The sequence below is a fragment of the Tasmannia lanceolata genome, unplaced genomic scaffold, assembly GCF_043159265.1.
Source record: "Tasmannia lanceolata isolate RefF3 unplaced genomic scaffold, GAP_Taslan_0.1 ptg000013l, whole genome shotgun sequence".
Taxonomy (NCBI): domain Eukaryota; kingdom Viridiplantae; phylum Streptophyta; class Magnoliopsida; order Canellales; family Winteraceae; genus Tasmannia; species Tasmannia lanceolata.
This window is the reverse complement of record NW_027518690.1, coordinates 3,400,001-3,418,957: the sequence shown is the minus strand read 5'-3', so window position 1 is coordinate 3,418,957 and position 18,957 is coordinate 3,400,001. Positions and strand designations below refer to the sequence as shown.

General features: G+C 37.0%; 1 protein-coding gene and 1 pseudogene across 1 annotated transcript in view; both read right to left on the bottom strand.

Moving 5' to 3' along the window:
• Positions 1-6,964: 6,964 nt before the first annotated feature.
• Positions 6,965-8,594, bottom strand: LOC143890589 (transcription factor bHLH94 pseudogene; annotated as a pseudogene).
• A 3,656-nt stretch (positions 8,595-12,250) lies between these two features.
• The window catches only part of LOC143890588 (protein neprosin-like), a 9,449-nt gene continuing 2,742 nt past the window's right edge, over positions 12,251-18,957 (bottom strand). Inside the window, exons 4-9 of the mRNA XM_077395304.1 lie at positions 18,290-18,457; positions 17,840-17,893; positions 17,602-17,748; positions 16,886-17,249; positions 12,427-12,650; positions 12,251-12,313 (exon numbers count right to left, since the gene is read on the bottom strand). Of these exons, the coding sequence (XP_077251419.1) occupies positions 12,251-12,313; positions 12,427-12,650; positions 16,886-17,249; positions 17,602-17,748; positions 17,840-17,893; positions 18,290-18,457 (1,020 nt within the window). The remainder of the gene's footprint in view (positions 12,314-12,426; positions 12,651-16,885; positions 17,250-17,601; positions 17,749-17,839; positions 17,894-18,289; positions 18,458-18,957) is intronic.

The window sequence follows — 18,957 nt, the reverse complement described above, 5'->3', positions numbered from 1 at the left end:
CCAATCGCCCTTCGGCAATGTGAGATGTTGTATTTATAATCACAAGAGATAAGGATATGTTTGGAAATCAATGTATGTTTGGAAAAAACTATAAAAAAAGGCAAAGAGATATATGAAGCAAGATTATTGCTTGTGATCCAGCTGTAAGAGACCTCCTTTGAAGAGACACCCTTGTAAGAAATCTTTTACGTATTAACATGGATTCCATATATTTGATGCTTTCCATATATTTGATGCTATGAAGATTTAAGGATAAGGATTATTTAAAATAAATCTTAGGAGAGATTTGCAGTTATTCTAATGCATTTGATGCTGTGAAGATTTAAGGATATGGATTATTTAAAATAAATCTTAGGAGAGATTTGCAGTTATTCTCACTTAATTGGAGAAAATAAAAAGAAAGAAAGAGAGATCTAAAAAATAAAAATTAAAAAGGAAGAGAGACTTAATTCCTTGTATTTGCTGCTTAGAAGGTATTAGTGTAAGGGTAATTTAAAGAAATAAATCTTAAGGAGAGTTTCGTGACTGCTCTCACACGGTGAGAATAAGAAAGGGAAAAAATTGTTGAAAACGTGTTATCAGTAGGATAGCCCACAATTTGATAAATGTTCGGTGCAAGGAAATGTATTACAAGATCTCTGTCTAAAATCATGCCAATTGGATAATCATAATACATACATATATATATATATATATATATATATATATATATATATATATATATATATATAGAGAGAGAGAGAGAGAGAGAGAGAGAGAGAGAAAACGGTTCCTACACATATGTGTAGATAAGTTATCTACACACTAGCTTAAAATACAGTGGGGGCCACATTATTTGGGTGATCCAAACCATTCATTTTTAAGGCCCTCACATAGATAGGGTGTCCACAAAAAATTAGATCCATAGGATCATCCTAACCATTCGAACTGTGGAGGCAAAAAATGGACTAATTTGTGAAGGTTTAAATCATCCATTTTACCTCCACAAATCGTAGGGTTGGGATGATCCTATGGATCTGATATTTTGTAGACACCCTATCTATGTGAGGGCCTTTAAAATGGATGGCTTGGATCACCAAAATAATGTGGGCCCCCACTGTATTTTAAGCTAGTGTGTAGAGAACTCTCTACACATATGTGTAGGAACCGTTTTCTCATATATATATATATATATATATAGGGGTTGATGTTTCTAGTCGGCCGACTAGAAAAGTTTTCTAGTCCGTCCGCCAAAAAATCAGTGCGGGCCCACAGTTTTCGTGTGATCCAAAGCACTTATTTAATAGGCCCTGACATGGATAGGGTGTGCCCAAAAAATCAGCTCCATAGGATCATCCCAACCCTACGATTTGTGGAGGTTAAAATAGATGGGTATAAGACTTCACTAATTTGTCCAATTTTTAGCTCCACAAATCGAAGGGTTAAGATGATCTTATGGAACTGATTTTTTGGGCACACCCTATCTATGATAGAGCCTATCAAATGAATGCTTTGGATCATCCAAACATTGTGGGCCCACTGTGTTTTGGGTCGGCAGACTAGAGAAGGTTCTCTAGTCGGCCGACTAGAGACACTTTTCTCGAGCTAAAAATTGGACAAATTAGTGAAGTCTTATACCCATCCATTTTAACCTCCACAAATCGTAGGGTTGGGATGATCCTATGGAGCTGATTTTTTGGGCACACCCTATCCATGTCAGGGCCTATTAAATAAAAGCTTCGGATCACACAAAAACTGTGGGCCCGCACTGATTTTTTGGCGGACGGACTAGAAAACTTTTCTAGTCGGCCGACTAGAAACATCAACCCTTATATATATATATATATATATATATATATATATATATATATATATATATACTAGTAAAACACCCCGTGCGATGCACGGGTGAAAAAAGGGTGTGATTCAAAACTTTGTTTCAAAAAAAAGATGTAATCATTAAAAGAAAACCGTGCATTTGCCAACAAAATAAAACATAAATGATTAATAAAAAGATGTTTTAAAACTATTGTCGCACACACACACAAAGCAATAAAAACGTAAAGAAGCTTACTTCCAATCCTAAGATCCCACCATATTTCATTTGCTGATTTGATATATAATAATTAAGCTTCGGTGGGAGAGAAAACAAACAAATTAAGCCCAGATGAATTCAAGGGTAGAGCAATGACACGAAATAAAAGGTTGTATAAGTTGTTGGAGAAGAGAGGTTTAGAAAAAACATTCAAGAATTGGACTGAATAGTTACACATGTTAAGATTTTGCATGGGCAAAGACCCAAAAAAGAGGAATGTAGAAAATGTGCTTTCAAAGTTCAATTAATATTTGTCAAAAAAACCCTTTCAATTAATAAAAAAACATAGTGTGCTACTTGAAGAAACACACAGAAGCTGCCATTGAATAGGGGAATGTATATCCATAAGAGCCTTTTATAATCTCTTACGCATCCAAATGAGGTTGGGATTGTTCAATGGTGGCTAAAAACAACGGCCTTATTGGTGACATTGGGCAGACCAAGTCTGATCACAAGAACATAAAAATTTAGGTCTAGAAGCCAAATGCAGACAACTCAAAATAAAAGTCCACGCTCTCGTCAAAAGAAAGCATTAACACTTTTCAAGAAAGTACTAACAGTTTAAAAATAGTAATATAGAAAATCATTGGAAAAACTCAGTACATTACTTCTAACAAAATTACAACCTGAATCAATCTAGATCAAGTACTCCAAACGATAAGAAAAAATTTTAGCCCTGAATCTAAATTAGAACCCAACACATTCAAAGGCAAAATACAAAAAAAAGAAGAAGCCAAATTTAGGATTTCTGAGACTACCACTGTCAGAAATTGCGGATACGGATAATCATCAGTCGAAGCTTCCAACACTGATCAAAGTTTCAAACATAGACCCTTCAAACCATAAAAAATAGTTAAGCTTTTTCCCCTGTTTAAGATGGAAAATGAGTGCCCAAAACTAATAGAAAGGAGATCCTTCAATATGCATAATTTTATGAACCAAAACTTGCCTCCAAGAACTGGAACTAATTTTGAGAAAAAATAAGCGTATAAAAGCCTCCACTCTTCATTTATGTTTCCTGCATCAACTATTTTGTAAAAACAATGAGAGAACCTAAAAAAGCAGTTGAAAATTGAATTAGTAAATCATTTAAATAAAAATTGACCGAATTAATAATTTCAACGACCGTGTTTACAATCACATGTTGATTCACACAATAAGGATTTATTGATCCAGTTAGTTATCTTAAACTTTGTAGGAATCATGCTTGTGAAGAGAGAGAGAGAGAGAGAGAGAGAGAGAGAGAGTTAGCTTTTTTTCAATAACTAAAAGGGGCCCATCCTCTCTGTGTTTTTTTCATGAGATTTCTCCAACAAAGAGGCGGTGGCTGCCAGACTACTTCCTGCTTCTATTTTCTTACCTGTAGAGAGAGAGAGAGAGAGAGAGAGAGAGAGAGAGAGAGTAAGACCGAGGGAGAGAGACACATATTAACCAAAAACGTCATCATAGACGTGGGCCCACCGGATGGATAATATCTGTAGTAGGTGGGAGGTGGGAAAAAGGAGAAGAAAAATACCTGCAGTAGGTGAAAACCAATAGACCATTTTACCCTTGACTGTAGAGATATATAGATGAGATAAACTATAATATTAAAGGGCTAGATGGTAAATAAATGAAACATGGACGTGTAAATCTCACAGAATTTTGGAAATATTCAAAAAATTCTCTAATTTCTCTTCTGCTATAATATATATATATATATATGTGGGCCCCCACTGTATTTTAAGCTAGTGTGTAGAGAACTCTCTACACATATGTGTAGGAACCGTTTTCTCATATATATATTGAAATTTGGTTATTTTAATATACTCAACGATAATGGATCATATTTGGGCACATTGGATGGATCTCCAAAGGCCCGAAAATTAGGTTTCTCAGTAGACCTAGACAGTCCGATGGATCTAGAGGATGAGAACATTAATGGTTGGGATTTGGGGTTGGGCCTGTAGCTCAATGGTTGAGGCTTTGTTTCTCAACCTTGAGGTCTCAGGTTTGATCCCAGCTTACCGATCAACAAAAGTTAATGGATGGGATTTGGGCACATTGGCTGGATCCAATCATGTCCATTGGATCCATATCATAAGGTCCAAATTTTTTTCGATCATGACCTAAACATAGCCACAAAACCCAATGGAACGTGCTCTAGATGTAGAGTAAAATACCCTTCATAATTTTCATAATTTTGCCATATTATGTTTTCTCTCTTCCCTTTCTCTCACTTCCCCCCTCTATTTTGGTAATGACATTCCTACATCTTCCACTAATCTTCTCGAGGATTGCAGCGCAACCAAACACTACTTACCACTCTTCCGCTATTCTTCTCCCCATCTTCCATACTTGTCTACTCTCCTTCTTCTTCTCTTGATCTTCCAGCCACCATTTAGCAGTTATTGTATTCTATTAGGCTCTATTTCTTTCGGTAAAAATGGGCATACAAAATTTACGCTCATTTTTAATTGAATAAGTGGGTGTAAAATTTGTTTTGCGCCCATTTTATGTCAAAGGAAACAGAGCCTGAGAGAATAATGTAAAAATATCCAACAACCTTTTCAGGGAAAACCATCCAAAGCTCGTATGACATCGGAAATATGACAGAGATTACCTTTTTATTTGATACGAAGAAAAAGATTGGTAATAGTGTGTTTGGATCGCTTGAATAAGGAATCGGAATAGGCATCATATTCTGATTCCTGTTTTGATTCTCCATTAAACATAATCTTAAAAATAATTATTATTAATTAAATTTTAGGTCAAAAAATTCTAATAAAAGTTCCATTCCGACTGGGTGGAACAGAATACCTCCTCTTGGGGCAAGAAAAAAAAATTCTGGCATATCCACCACCCCCACCACGCCCCACCCCACAAATACAACCATAGTCTTAATTCACTCTGTTGATTCCATTCTTTTTTTGAACCAAACATTGGAATCTGGCAATCCAAATGCACCCTTATGGGGAATGACAATGCTAGAACCCTCGGAAGATTTAGCGACCTTTTACTTTAACCGTTGTTAATAATTTTTGGAAAAAAATCCCTCATGTTGTACCCTTCTCTTGACCACCTTGGCCTAGGAGTTTGTCTTTATGTTTATATATCTCTCACTATTTTAAAAAAAAATTGGAAAAAAAATTAAATATATTTTTTCAATGTCTACCATGACCATTGATTAGTAACTGTCCCCTAAAACTGATTTAGTTTAATGTTAAACTGAAGGGTGAAGGGTGAATGGTGCCCTTGCAAAAATCCAGGGCAAACACGCTTGTCATTAGATCCAAGCTGATCAAACATGCATTTATAACCATTTAGGGGCCATTTGGATACGCGGATTTTAGAATCCGAGATTTCATCAAAATTGTAGCTAAGAGACAAGACAAGAAGCGGACCAGCCGTCGTTTTTAACTTGTTTTTTACTTCTCACCCTTCTTTCCGACAGCAAGAGAGTAGCAGATCCTCCCATTTTTCTAGGTTTTAGAAATCTCATGAGAGATTTCTAAAACCTGAGTTTCTAACTTTAAATCCAAGAAATGCTGCCAGGACAGCGGCGGCAGCTTGATCATGAACCCTCTTTTACACTATTTTCAAACTAAAAACCTGGATTCTAAAATTTGCGGTTTGGATTCGCGGATTTTAGAATTCACGTTTTTAGTTTGAAAAAAGTGCAGCGTTTCTTGGATTTTAAGTAAGAAATCTAGGTTTTAGAAATCTCTCCTGCATCCTGAGATTTCTAAAACAAACATGGGATGATCTGCTACTCTCTTGCTGAAAGAAACAAGGGCGAAAAATCAGAAAACGACGGCTGGTTCACTTCTTCTCTTGTCTCTCATCTACAATTTTGAAGAAATCTCGGATTCTAAAATCCGCGTATCCAAACGACCCCTTACGATTCTTTAAATTTAGCATTCTTGTTCTTATTATTACAAGAACATGCTCTGTTAAAACTTAAAAGTGGCTTTAATAAAGGAGGACAGCTTTGGCTCCTAGCCCACACCTCTCTTCCTCGCTTTGGCTTCATGCTAGGGTTTAGGGCAAGTTGGTTTTTCTCTTCATACACCATTTTCCCTAGAATACACAAGACATACCCCAGGATTTTCATAAGTGTGCAAAGCTTAATCTCTCTAAACTATGCTGAAACTAGACAGCAATACAAATTTACTAACAGGGTGAAAATGCTAAGGGGTGGAAATATCACTTCACAGAGTTAAAATGCATTAATGTCATATTTTAGGTCCTGTCTAGGGCTGGAATCTTCCACACTCCGAAGTCTGGGTCGTCTTCTTCTTCTTTTTTTCTTGTAAGACCATAGAATTATATAAAGGAAAGCCTTTGTAAATTGCTCTTCAATGCATTTTTCCATAATTGTAAACATTAGTCTACAAAGTGCTTCATCTAGTTTTGGTTATCTCCTACACCTTTGTAATTTAGACGGGTTTCTTTTAGACTTGTGAGACCTACACATCTCTGTTCTTCCATGAGATGACCTCTTAGATCATAGCGGCATTGGATCTTTATTTTTCAAATGTTAATGATTTTACATAGCGTAATCATATCTTGAAATGGATACACATTTTCTATCAGCCTATCATCGGCCATTTCCATCTTCATAGTGTAAAAGCTCCTCTAAAGCTGTCCGTGGCAGCTATCTTTGTACTTCACCTTGCGTAGGTGACTTTATAGAATGTAACTCTCTCTCTCTCTCTCTCTCTCTCTCTCTCTCTCTCTCTCACACACACACACACACACACACACACACACACACACAACACATGAGCACATTCAACTGTACATAAAGGTTCTTAAAATATAAGAGAGTAAGAGAGATAGGCTCTAACAACATGCAATAATTTTTATGATAAAAGAGAGGAAACTTGGTGAAGTACATAGAAATTTGGCTCAATTCATACTGGCCTCTTCTTGAATCCTTCCAAGCATTTGTTTAACAGCAGTTGCGATTTCATCAACCAAAGTAAGCCCACTGTCATCCTCAACCTACATGAATGGAGGGAGTTTGATTAGTGCATTATGTTGAAGTATAAATGATCAAATAACACCAACTCTACCAACTTAAGCTTTTGGACTGATTAATTATTTCACTTGGTATCAGAGCTATTGCCTCACGGCTCTAGGTTTGAAACCCAACAACTATATGATATTAAAAATCCACATGCACGGCCAACTCAAAAGAGAGGCTACATGTGCCATGTGTACGGCCAACCAAAAAAAAATTGTGGCCACATGTGAGGAAGAGTGTTGAAGTAGAAATGATTAAATAAACCAACTCTTAACAGATACGCTTTTAGAATAGTTGGTTGTTTCACAAACTATTCGTGGAAAAGAATAAGAACACCAGAATAAAATAGTGAGAGAAAGGTGATTTTTTTTAACCTTGATAGTGATAGAGTGGAGAACCATTTGAACAATGGTGGTTACATTGAGATGAAGAACTGTGAGATGGATGTTTTGCAACCTGGCCACCATTTTCAAGAGCTGCTTAGGCCACCTTTTTTAGAGTACTTTGAGGTTGGCATGACTTTCCACCATGGTTACTTCAATATCGGCAATGGAGGAGCGATTCCCTGCCACCGTCTCATTCGTCGAGTTGGAATTCACTGAGCAAGAGGAGAACTGAGGGAAGGCAACGAAATTGGTGAAAGGAGAGGTGAAACCTGCATCTGATTGTTGTGTTTTTCTCTTTTGAGCTTCAAGAGATTGGAGAAGTTGTTGAAGCTTCTTAACGAAATTTATAGCCCCTCCAATTATAGATGCTTGGTCACTCTGAGAAGTCAAAGAGAAACAAAACAACGAGAGCTCGAGGATTAAAACAATACAAGTAGATAAAGTATGATTGTAATATAAGCAAAGTGCTCTATATAAGCACTGATTATGCCTAATTGTAATCAAACAAGATTAGTGAAAATAATTTTTTGTAAGTGCTCTATTAAGTACTGATTGTGGCTAATTGTAATCAAGTAACATTAGTGAAAATAATCTTTTTCATGGTATCATAGCCGGGCGATCGGAGCCTGCCCTGGTCACAACATCGAGCGTGTTAAAGTATAAAAGATTAAATAACACCATCTTCAACAGCTCAAGCTTTTGGAGTAATTGGTTGTTTCACATGGTAACAGAGCAAAGGTCCTATGTTCAAAATTCCTCTATACTAAAATTCCACATGTAATGGCCAACCCAAAAGAGGGGCCACTTGTGCCACATGTAGGCCAATCCTAACAAGAGGGGCCACATGTAAGGGGGAGCGTTAACGTATTGAAGATTAAATGACGCCATCCCCAACGGCTTAAGCTTTTGGAATAATTGCCTGTTTCACATGGTATCCGAGCTGATTAAATAACTCCATCTCCAAAAGCATAAGCTTCGGTACCATGTGAAACAACCAATTACTCCATAAGCTTAGTGCATAGGGTTCACTACTATCTGTGGTAATAGAATTCTCCATGGTGCAACTATTGTAGTCATTCGAGCTCACCTCATCCACAGTATGTGCACCTCCTTCATAGTTAATCATTGTCAGCTCAACTCAACTCAACTAAGCCTTTGTCCCAAGCTAGTTGGGGTCGGCTAATGAATCTTTTAGAAAATTTACACGAAGAAAGTGAACGGATCTACCCGATTCAAATTGACTAAGTCTAATCCTGACACTAGCTGGGTTCGTCTACATGAATCATTTTCTTCCATTCTATCCTATCCAAGGTCTTGTTCTCTGTTATGTTCCTAGCTCTCAGGTCTTTTCCTTACTGTCTCTACCCAAGTTGTTTTCGGTCTTCCCCTACCTCTTTTTACTCCATCAACTTGGCATGAGTCACTTATTCTCATTGGAGCATCCAAAGGCCTACATTTGCTATGCCCAAACCATCTTAAGCGGTACTCTCTCATAGTTAAACATTGTCATGACAAAAAATGTAGGTTAATAAAAGGTTAGGGGTCATATAATTTCAGACATTAATCCCCATTTGACGGGTATGTATTATACTCCCGAAAAAGAGAAGAGGAAGAACTTTAATTGTGATTGAGCCTCTAGATCAATGGTCAAGGATTTGTTCTTCACCTTGGTGGTCGGAGGTTAAATCCCAGCTTACACACAAAAAGAAGAGAAGAAGAAATAGGAGAAAGATTTAACTCCTAATTGCATTAGGATGCGCTCTAATTCTCGTATATTTCAATAGATTTTACAACTATGTACACACGAACGTATGGGTGGGCTCATAGCTTCAGAACAATTGAATATCACCCATATCAATTTGAATTAGAATAACACTTCGGAGTGTATGTAGAGGAAAATTTTAATCCATACGGCCTGTTTGGATTGCAAGAATTATATATCTGGACAAGTTTGGGAAGGAAAATATTCCTAAACTTTTCTACTTTTTGAAACACAAAAAATATAACTTGAAGCAACCCTATTCAATTGTTATATTGAGGGACCTTTGATTTATAAGAATATTTTGGGCTTTCACCGGCATTCATGAGCGCCTGTGAAAATACGGATGAATGCCAGTGTAACGAAGGTTTTGCCGATCGTTGGTAAATACAGCATCCCTAAAGGGTTACACCAACGTTCAATAAAAAATGTTGGTGAATATCTTTACACCGATGTTTACGACCGTCTCAAAAAAGTTCTTAAATGCTGGAAATTACAAATTCACGACGTTGGTGAAAAATAGCATTCACTGACGGTATTCTAGCGATGGATAAAAGGCTTAGTCTTTACTGTCGTTTATAAAACGTTGGAAACTTTAGCAACATATGTCGGCGAAAATAATAACACTGCCGGATTCCATGTTTCACTTACGGTTTGTGACCGTCAGTGATTGTTATATCCACCGACCCTTTCATTTAAACGTCGGTGAATATTTTATTCACCAACGTTTTTAATCAACGCCGGTAAATATGCATTTTTTACTTCAATTACAAATAAACCCCAAATAGGGTACAAGAACCTGCTAATTTTGACGTACATTTAATACCTGCTATTCTGTCACACATTCACATTCACATTCAATCCCATTAGAGAGATGTGTAGATCAAATATAAAAGGTGGCACCTTGATTATGCTCATGTATTCGTTGGCACTATATCAAAGCTTAGGTTTTGATATCTCCTACTGTTTGAGCTATTTTTACCGAGGGATTGAGAGACTCTCATTACCAAGAGGTCATCAAATGCTTGAGGATTATTGACTCTGCTAGAGATGTAGAAATCAGGCTGCGGATAGTTGTTGATGTAGTCATTGCGGCCAATATTAACCATGAAAATGGCTTTAGCCAAATACTCAGAAAGGGCTTCCCGGGTTTGAAAATTTCTTCTCAAATAAATTTCTAGAGTTTCATGAAACTAATCAAGCAGTTTTTCAAGGAACAGGCGCTCCCCCTGCAAAAATCCACAAGTTAGGAAATGGGTTTCCTTTGCTTACACATAGGATTAAAAGAAATAGGTTCCATTTATTTATAGGGCTACAATATTTACACCAATTATTTCCCAATATGTCCTGCCCTTCGGTTTGTCATTTCTTGGAAATGACTTCATTTTCAAGAAAAAAGATACATAAAAGATGGAAACGCATGAAGACATAGAAAAGGAAGTGGAAATATTATTTTTCATTATTTATATTGCAAACGAAGATAATGCTTGCGTCTCTTAGCCATTGCTGATACATAAAAAGGGATATATGCAACGCGTATAAAGGTTCAATAGTCATAAACATAGTAAGGGATTTGTTAGGCAATTTCGTGGAAAGCCATTTCCACTACAAGAAAAAGGGCTTTCACCGGCGTTCATGAGCAAATCCCAATAAAATAAATCTGCCCCACTGACGAATGCTCTTGATAAAATATTCCGATCAAAATTTAATTCCCAAAAAAGGTCGATGATGACACCAAACCATAGCGAACAAAAGAAAATACACATAAACATGCACACACTCATACAGACATACATATGCATATGATGCTGACATTTCATTTGGGTGACACAACTTATAAACGTTGAGGAGTATTCACCAATAAGAGTATGCAAGAAAGAAAATAAGCTCTAAAAGCTCCAATTGCCATGTGCCCCTGTGGCAATTTCCAACTAGGAAACATGTAATATAAAGACCAGCAATGTGGGTATGAAATAAAATATATCCCACATTTCCAAGTGACATTACATACTTCAATAAACTAATGAATATATAAAAGCTGGGTGGAGTTCACTTTTAAGTCATGTTAAGTGGTTCCATAGGTATGTTTTTTTATAGAAAATAGTATACAATTAAACCCTAGATTGCAGTCTAGAATTTTGAAGATTTCAAAAGTATACAATTAATTCCCTCATGTGAATTAAAATGTTCACAAGCAGTCCCAGAGTTGAGTTTGAATGCAGCCAAGCAATCAAACAAATTATTGTATAAAATTATATGGAAAATGATTGAAGTTGAGTGATTCCATCAAGAAGAAACCATGTATGAATGAAAACAAACAAAGTCGTTATTAACAGACCTCGAGCAAAACAGAAACATGGTTTAGAAAATATGAAATAATTATCTCTTGTACTGATATTTCATTAGAGGGAACAGAAGGTGGTGTGATGGGTTTTTCATTTTTGGGTTGGGGAATGGCCTTTGGTCTGAATTATCTGAAAAAGAATAAGACACAACATACATGAAGCCACTTCCAAAAGAAAAGGAAATACAAATAGATCTTATATGAAATAAAAAGAAGATTAAAAAAATTGCCTATTTTCGATATGTTGTCTTTGGTCCTCATTGCTCTGAAGTAGAAGTTAGCCTTAGATTATGGAACGCTAGGCCACTTCTTTAGTTGAGGATCTGTCATCATATTTTCACTTCGAAACTATATTTCCAACATTCCAAGAAACATTTAAGTTACATACAAATAAAATCATAGAATTGAGGGCAGCTCCTTCGCATTACAAATTCAGAGATGATTACCTTGCCTCCTTTGGAGCAGTGTTGAAGAACACAAAACTTACGAATTTCAACCTTTAAAACGAATTTCTACCTATAGAGCAGTGTTGAAGAACACAAAACTTACATATATACACTGAAAGCAAAATATGTTCCAAAACATAAGGATGACAAAGTCAAATACAATGCACTAAAACAAGAGGCAACAAAAGCCACAAACATAATAAATAGTCTCAAGATAGCCCGTACGTGAAACATTAACTCCGAACTGAATACGTAAGAAACATGAAGACAATGTCGATCAAGTACTCTGGGCTCATCTAACATGATAAAGAAAGGGAACACAAACAGATAACGAATCAAAAATCAATATACTTGTCAATGTAGTATCATCATTCAAATTTCAATCTATCCTCGTATCTAAAGTACTTACCAAGAAGGACGGCCAAGCGATTTCTCCTCCTAAAGCATCTCCAATAAATTCATTGAGTTCGGATTCTCTTATCAGAGGCTCTTTTGGCTGCAATGCAACCGTGATCTGCACCTCAGTGAAAAACTGTCCTAATGGCTGCCCGTTGTCTAGATGTGTCAGATCAACGCTCTTACGAATGATGTGCGCCACTTCAACCCCCTCATTCGAATGCTCAATAAGGTAACCTTAGAAAATGAACAATGATTAGGAATAAAAAAAAAAGCAGTTATTTATTAAGAAGAAAACCAAGACTAGATTTATATTAAAATTCAACGACATTTATACCCAATCGTCAGTGAGGTCTCTATGGCTATCAGAGGAGGTTGCACATGATCGTGACGGAGTCGGATCGTTGATTTTGTTCCATTTGGGCCTTCTCTCTCATACCTACCACCTCATTTGTGAGTTGCTCGTTGGCCCTTTCAAGTGATGCAACCCTCCCCTGTGACATCACACCGCTGCGCATAGAGCCAAATAATACATTAGGGGTAGGTCCGGGCCCCATCATGTGCACTCTGTCGCGTCTCTCGACACCAAATATCCAGCCAAGGCTGTCATCTGGGGCGGGTGCTGGGCTGATATCGGGATGCTGATATTTGCTATGTTCTTTAGATCATGTCCCTCCGGATAATATTACCTAATTAGTCATTGAATTATATGCATATCATGGATATGACGAAAAGTGAACTATATTATGATATTATATTGAGAATAGTATTTCTGAGCTAGAGCTAAGATAAGCTTATCTGATCTTGAGCTCAAAAATAGGTGTGGGCCCACATTGTTGGGTGATCCAAAGCATTCATTTGGAAGCCCCTATCAAGGATAGGGTGTCCACAAAAAATCAGCTCCATAGGATCATCCTAATCCTTCCATTTGTGGAGGGGAAAATGAACAGATATTGTTTCTCCACAAATTTGCCCATTTTTACCTCCACAAATGGAAGCATTAGGATGATCCTATGGACCTGATTTTTGGTACACAGACTATCCATGATAGGGTCTTATAAATGAATGCTTTGGATCCCCCCCAAAAACATGGGGCCACATGAGTTTTTGATGCTCGAGTTCAGAAACACTATTCTATATATATATATATATATATATATATATATATATGAGGAAACTGTTGGTGAGCCCCCCATCTATGTAAGGGACTTTCAAATAATTGTTTTGGATCACCAAACTTATGGTGAGCTAGCTTGCCCAATAACATGGGACCCACATTTTGGGGAGTGATCCAAATCATTCATTTGCAAGGCCTTATCATAGATAGGGGGTGTACCAAAAATGAGCTCCATAGGATCATCCTAACCCCTCCATTTGTGGAGGAAAAAATGGGGCAGATTTGTATCTGTCCATTTTTGTCCTCCACAAATGGAGGGGTTAGGATGATCCTATGGAGCTGATTTTTGGTACACCCCCCATCTATGTAAGGGACTTTCAAATGAATGCTTTGGATCATCTTAACAAAGTGGGCCCCCATGTGATTGGGCAAGCTAGCTCACCATAAGTTTGGTTAAGCTCACCAACAGTTTCCTCTCTCTCTCTCTCTCTCTCTCTCTCTCTCTCTATATATATATATATATATATATATATATATATATATATATATATACATGCTAGTAAAAAACCCCGTGCGATGCACGGGCCGACAAAGAACTATACGGACCATGTCATAGGTTGATCCAAACCGTCCATGTGATGGAACACAACATAAATAGGTTGTGCCCCAGAAATCATTTCCATAGGCTGATCCTAGCCCTCCAATGTATAGAGGTTTCCATAGTTCCTCTTAAATCGGACGGTTAAGATCACCCAATAGATTTTTTTATTAAAAAACTATAAAGGAGGGGGTAAGATTGATATTATGTGGCTTTAATGGGTGCCTTTATTAAAAAGCATAAAGGAGGGGGTAGGATTGAAAATATATGGGTTGAATGGGTGCATTTGTTAAAAAAAGTCAAAAAAGTGATATGTAATTCTCATAGAATTTTCAAAAAATTCAAAAAATTCTCTTCTTTTCTCTTTTGCTATATATATATATATATATATATATATATATATATATATATATATATATGGGAAAAGTGATTGTGAGCGGCCCCTCATATAAGCTTATATGAGGTGACCGCTAAAACATGGTGGGCCCACATTTTTGGGGTGATCCGAACCGGTCATTTGATAGGCCCTGACGTAGATAAGGGGTGCCCAAAAAATCAGCTCCATAGGATCATCCCAACCCTTCGTACTATGGAGGTGAAAGAGGGGAAAATGGACGGGTAAGTGGGCAAAACTATACTCGCCCATTTCCCCTCTTTCACCTCCACAATTCGAAGGGTTGGGATGATCCTATGGAGCTGATTTTTTGGGCACCCCCTATCTATGTCAGGGCCTATCAAATGACCGGTTCGGATCACCCCAAAATGTGGGCCCATCATGTTTTTGGCGGTCACCTCATATAAGCTTATATGAGGGGCCGCTCACAATCACTTTCCCCTATATATCCGTCAGAGGGGGGAAAATATCATTCCCCGTTCAAAATTATAAAATTCATATTGAGGCTACTCAGAGATGGCAAATATTTCCTAAATGGAAAAGATAAATGCGCCCCTTTTCATTACTAGGGACACCCAACTACAGTGTATCTATGACTGAAAAAGTGCTGATGTACTTCATATTTGAAGGAATGAGGTAACTAGATTGCCACGGACAGTGCAGTTGGGTGTCCCAAGTGATGAAAAGGGGCACATTTATCATTTCCCTTACTAAATATTCATAAATGTCATAACTATAACGGGTTTAGAAATCACAAAGAGAAGGTCGATCAAAGCAAATTTGAAATGCCCTTGAACGAAGGTCTAATCTATCCCAAGCCAAGCCTCGGGTTGAGGAGGGTCAGCCCTAAACCAACCTGCAGGTAAATCTCGCAACCCTAAGCCAACCCATCTCACCTGATTTGCTAAATGGGGTTGGGTAGGGTTCGGTTTGGCTTGGGGCAAAAAAAAATAGAAAAACTATATATAAAAGAAACCATTAACACATAATTCTCAAAATCACAATAAAATCAGAGGGAAGATGGTTGGGATTGGATCGGATCCAGTTGCCCAAAGCCTCAGCCCTAACCCAAACCGAAATTAAATAGGATTGACTTTTCCCAACCCTAACCCAACCCAACTCAAGAAAATGCCAACCCAGCCTGAGCTGAAATCCCAACATTGTTCCCGTCCCAAATTGAGGTTTTTTCAACTCTAGTCGGGTTCGGTCGGGTTTTTTCACATTTACGCGGAAGTATATGTTAATTTTTTTCGCTTATTTCTCTAAAGGATTCATTTAGCCGACCCCAACTAGTTTTGGACAAAAGGTTGGTTGGGTTGAGTTGAGTTGCACTAAACCTACTGATACGACAATACAAATAAATAAAAAAATTAAGAAACTAAAAATGGGTACATTATTTACTCGCCTAAAACCCTCTTGCTGAGCCATTTCCCCTCAGCCGACGAGTGCACGGGTCCTATCTTTTTTCTATGCAGGGGTTTTCTTTGTTTAAGAACTCCCCTATCTAAATGACCATACGACCCATGTTATCTTGTACATTTGTATTGCACATTTGCACTATTGCTAGATGAGGGTAATGTGGTAATTTTATATAAGTCTCAAAATTTGGCTGTCACATTGGTCTTCCTGTTTTGATGGGATTCAGGAATGACCCATTTGCTTGTTAACGAAGGTTGTACCAGAGAGTGTCAATTTTACTGTTCACATTTGCCATGTAAATGACTACATTGTCCTTAGTTGCTTTTGTACTACCCTTCTTTTTTACAAAGCGACGAGGATAGTTTAGTCATATCCAATAATATTTTACAGCAAAAGTTAAAAAAAAGTGTTTGTACTTTGTCATCATTGGCAGTGCCTTCTTCCTTTTCCTATAATCCTATTTATAGTTTGCTGTTTGAATTTTTGTGATGTGTAGAAATTTGGAAGTAGAAAACAAAGTAAAACTAGACGAAATAGCACTCGGGTCGGGTTTTTTTTTCTGTCAAACCCAACCCGACCCGAGAATAAGCTGGGTTTTTCAACATGAAACCCTACCCTACCCAAGACAGCAAGACCCACTATTTTAAAACCCGGCTCGTGGTTTTTTCGGGTCGGGTCAATGCAGGCAGGGAAAGCCCGACCCAAGTTGCAACCCTACAATTTAGAAAGGAGCCTAACCACTCTAGGTTCTTAGCGTTTTCATTATAAACTGAAACATTGAGTACAGATGTAAATTGGGCTCAAATATGACTAAGAGCATGATAAACTAAATATATAGCTAGACTTCAAGTTATTATATGCTTAAAACATTTCCATCATTTAAGTTTGGAAACATATAGTCCTTCAAAGGAGTTGGGTCAAGTGAATCTAGCAATTGTTCCCACCTGGTCCCCCGAAAAGTATAGCATAAGCCTCACCAGGCACTTTTTCAGTAACCCCAATTTGATAGCATGACGGGGAGGTTCGAATCATCTCACGAGGAGTTTCGAGTTTGATGGAATGACCATTGCCATCTTCATCTATAAACTGCATGCCTCCAATGTAACTTGATTTCCTATATTCTTGACCGACTTCTGGCATATGGCCACTCCCCATTTCAGGCCAAGGTAATACACCATCATTATATACAACCCCTCCCCATTGAAGAAAATCAGCATAGTCAGCGAATGTAGAATTAAAGATGGCCTTTGGCCAATAGCCCACCCTCTCTTCGCCATATAATAACCACCAATCTTTACTCGCAGGATCCTACCATAAAATGGAAAACCAAAGAGTAAAATGGTTAAAATAAAAAAATTAGTATGTCAAGTGAGAAGTAATGTTTCACAAGGTGCAACTCATTTTAACTATATTATGATGCAAAATCTCTTTTAGCTATTGCTTTTCCATTGGCCGGACTGTAAGATTTAATAAATAAGGGATTTGAAACATCTAATGGGAGAGAATTTTTTGGCAAGACATATCTGATAAATAATTTAGATCTTTGAACAAGTGTCACCTTCTCCTTCTCCCCAATAATATTTTTCCTTCTTCCATGATGTAACAAATATAGGTATACATATCATTTCCCTTTTCTTAGAAATATAATGATTGGAATTACCTTGTACACAGTGACTGTAATGTAATGTTGGGTTCCATTGTAGACCGAAGATGGGGTAATGCTAGCGCCTACGGGTATGTGTTTGGAAATTTGTACAAAACCTGAGCAGAGAACATCATGGCAGCCCGTTTTTCCAAAATTATCATTCTGTAGGGATGCAGAATAAACGAAGGAAAAATCAGTAGAACATCTTAATGAATTTAAATGACAGAAAGAGTGTGTTATTGTTGAAGCATACCGTCCATCCTGTGTATAGGTGTGGGTGAAAGTCATTATAAAAGTCATTATTTACCTGGAGATTTGAAAAACTTCAAAATTAGAATACGAGAATACGAGATATGGTCTTGCATTTTTACTATGATTGATCATTTCCTAACGCTCCATTTCTTTGAACATAAAATATGTGTAAAAGAAATTGTATGGGCGTAAAATTTGTTTTATGCCCATTTTATGTCAAAAGAAACAGGTCCTAAGGGAATGACCAAACATATAAAGGACCCTATCCGCATGTTGCATATCAATGAATTATTTGATAATGTTTCAACAGTATAATAAGATCACACATTTTCTGATCTTGGAATTATGATATTTTGTTAATTCTTGGGCATTAGTTACATTCAATAGATAACTCAATCTTTTTCTAAAGAATGTATCAAACAATAATGGATAGTGGAATTAGAAAACTTACCATCCATCCAGCCTGTATCGCGTGTCTTTGCTCACTTGGTGACGCATCAAGAAGTATAACAAGAGCAGCACTATTTTGCTTGGCTATAATTTTTGGCTCCCATACATTGAGAACTGCCCTGGATCCATATACGCCGCCATCACCTTTGAGTGTAGATTGCAATGCAAACTGAACAGGCACAGAGTACAACAAACTAAACAAATCATACTATTGTTGATAAGAAAATAAAGATACATTTTTAAGAGGTTCCAATCATTCGGTTACTATTTCCATTCGTATGAAAGTAGGGGTATATTTTTTATTTAATTAAAAAAAAACCTTATCATGAAAAGTGTAATTAATTTGGTGTTGAACACATGGTATGAAAGGTGGGTTTGTTAGATATATCCTTGAAAATTAAAATCTCTATCTATACAAGCTATCAGTAATATAAAGCTTTCGGTTGAACAAATAGTAACAAGACATAGCTATTCATCTTTACATAGAAATTAAACTCAACAACTCAGGAAAAATGACTAAAATTGAGAGAAAACGTGTTGAGTTATCAGATGATTTCATTGGTTTTTCTAATTAAATTCTACAAGAATGTACATAATGTATAAAATTTGCAGATTTTGATGTATAAAACTACTTGATTTTTATTTAAGTACTGAGCAAGTAGGTCAGGT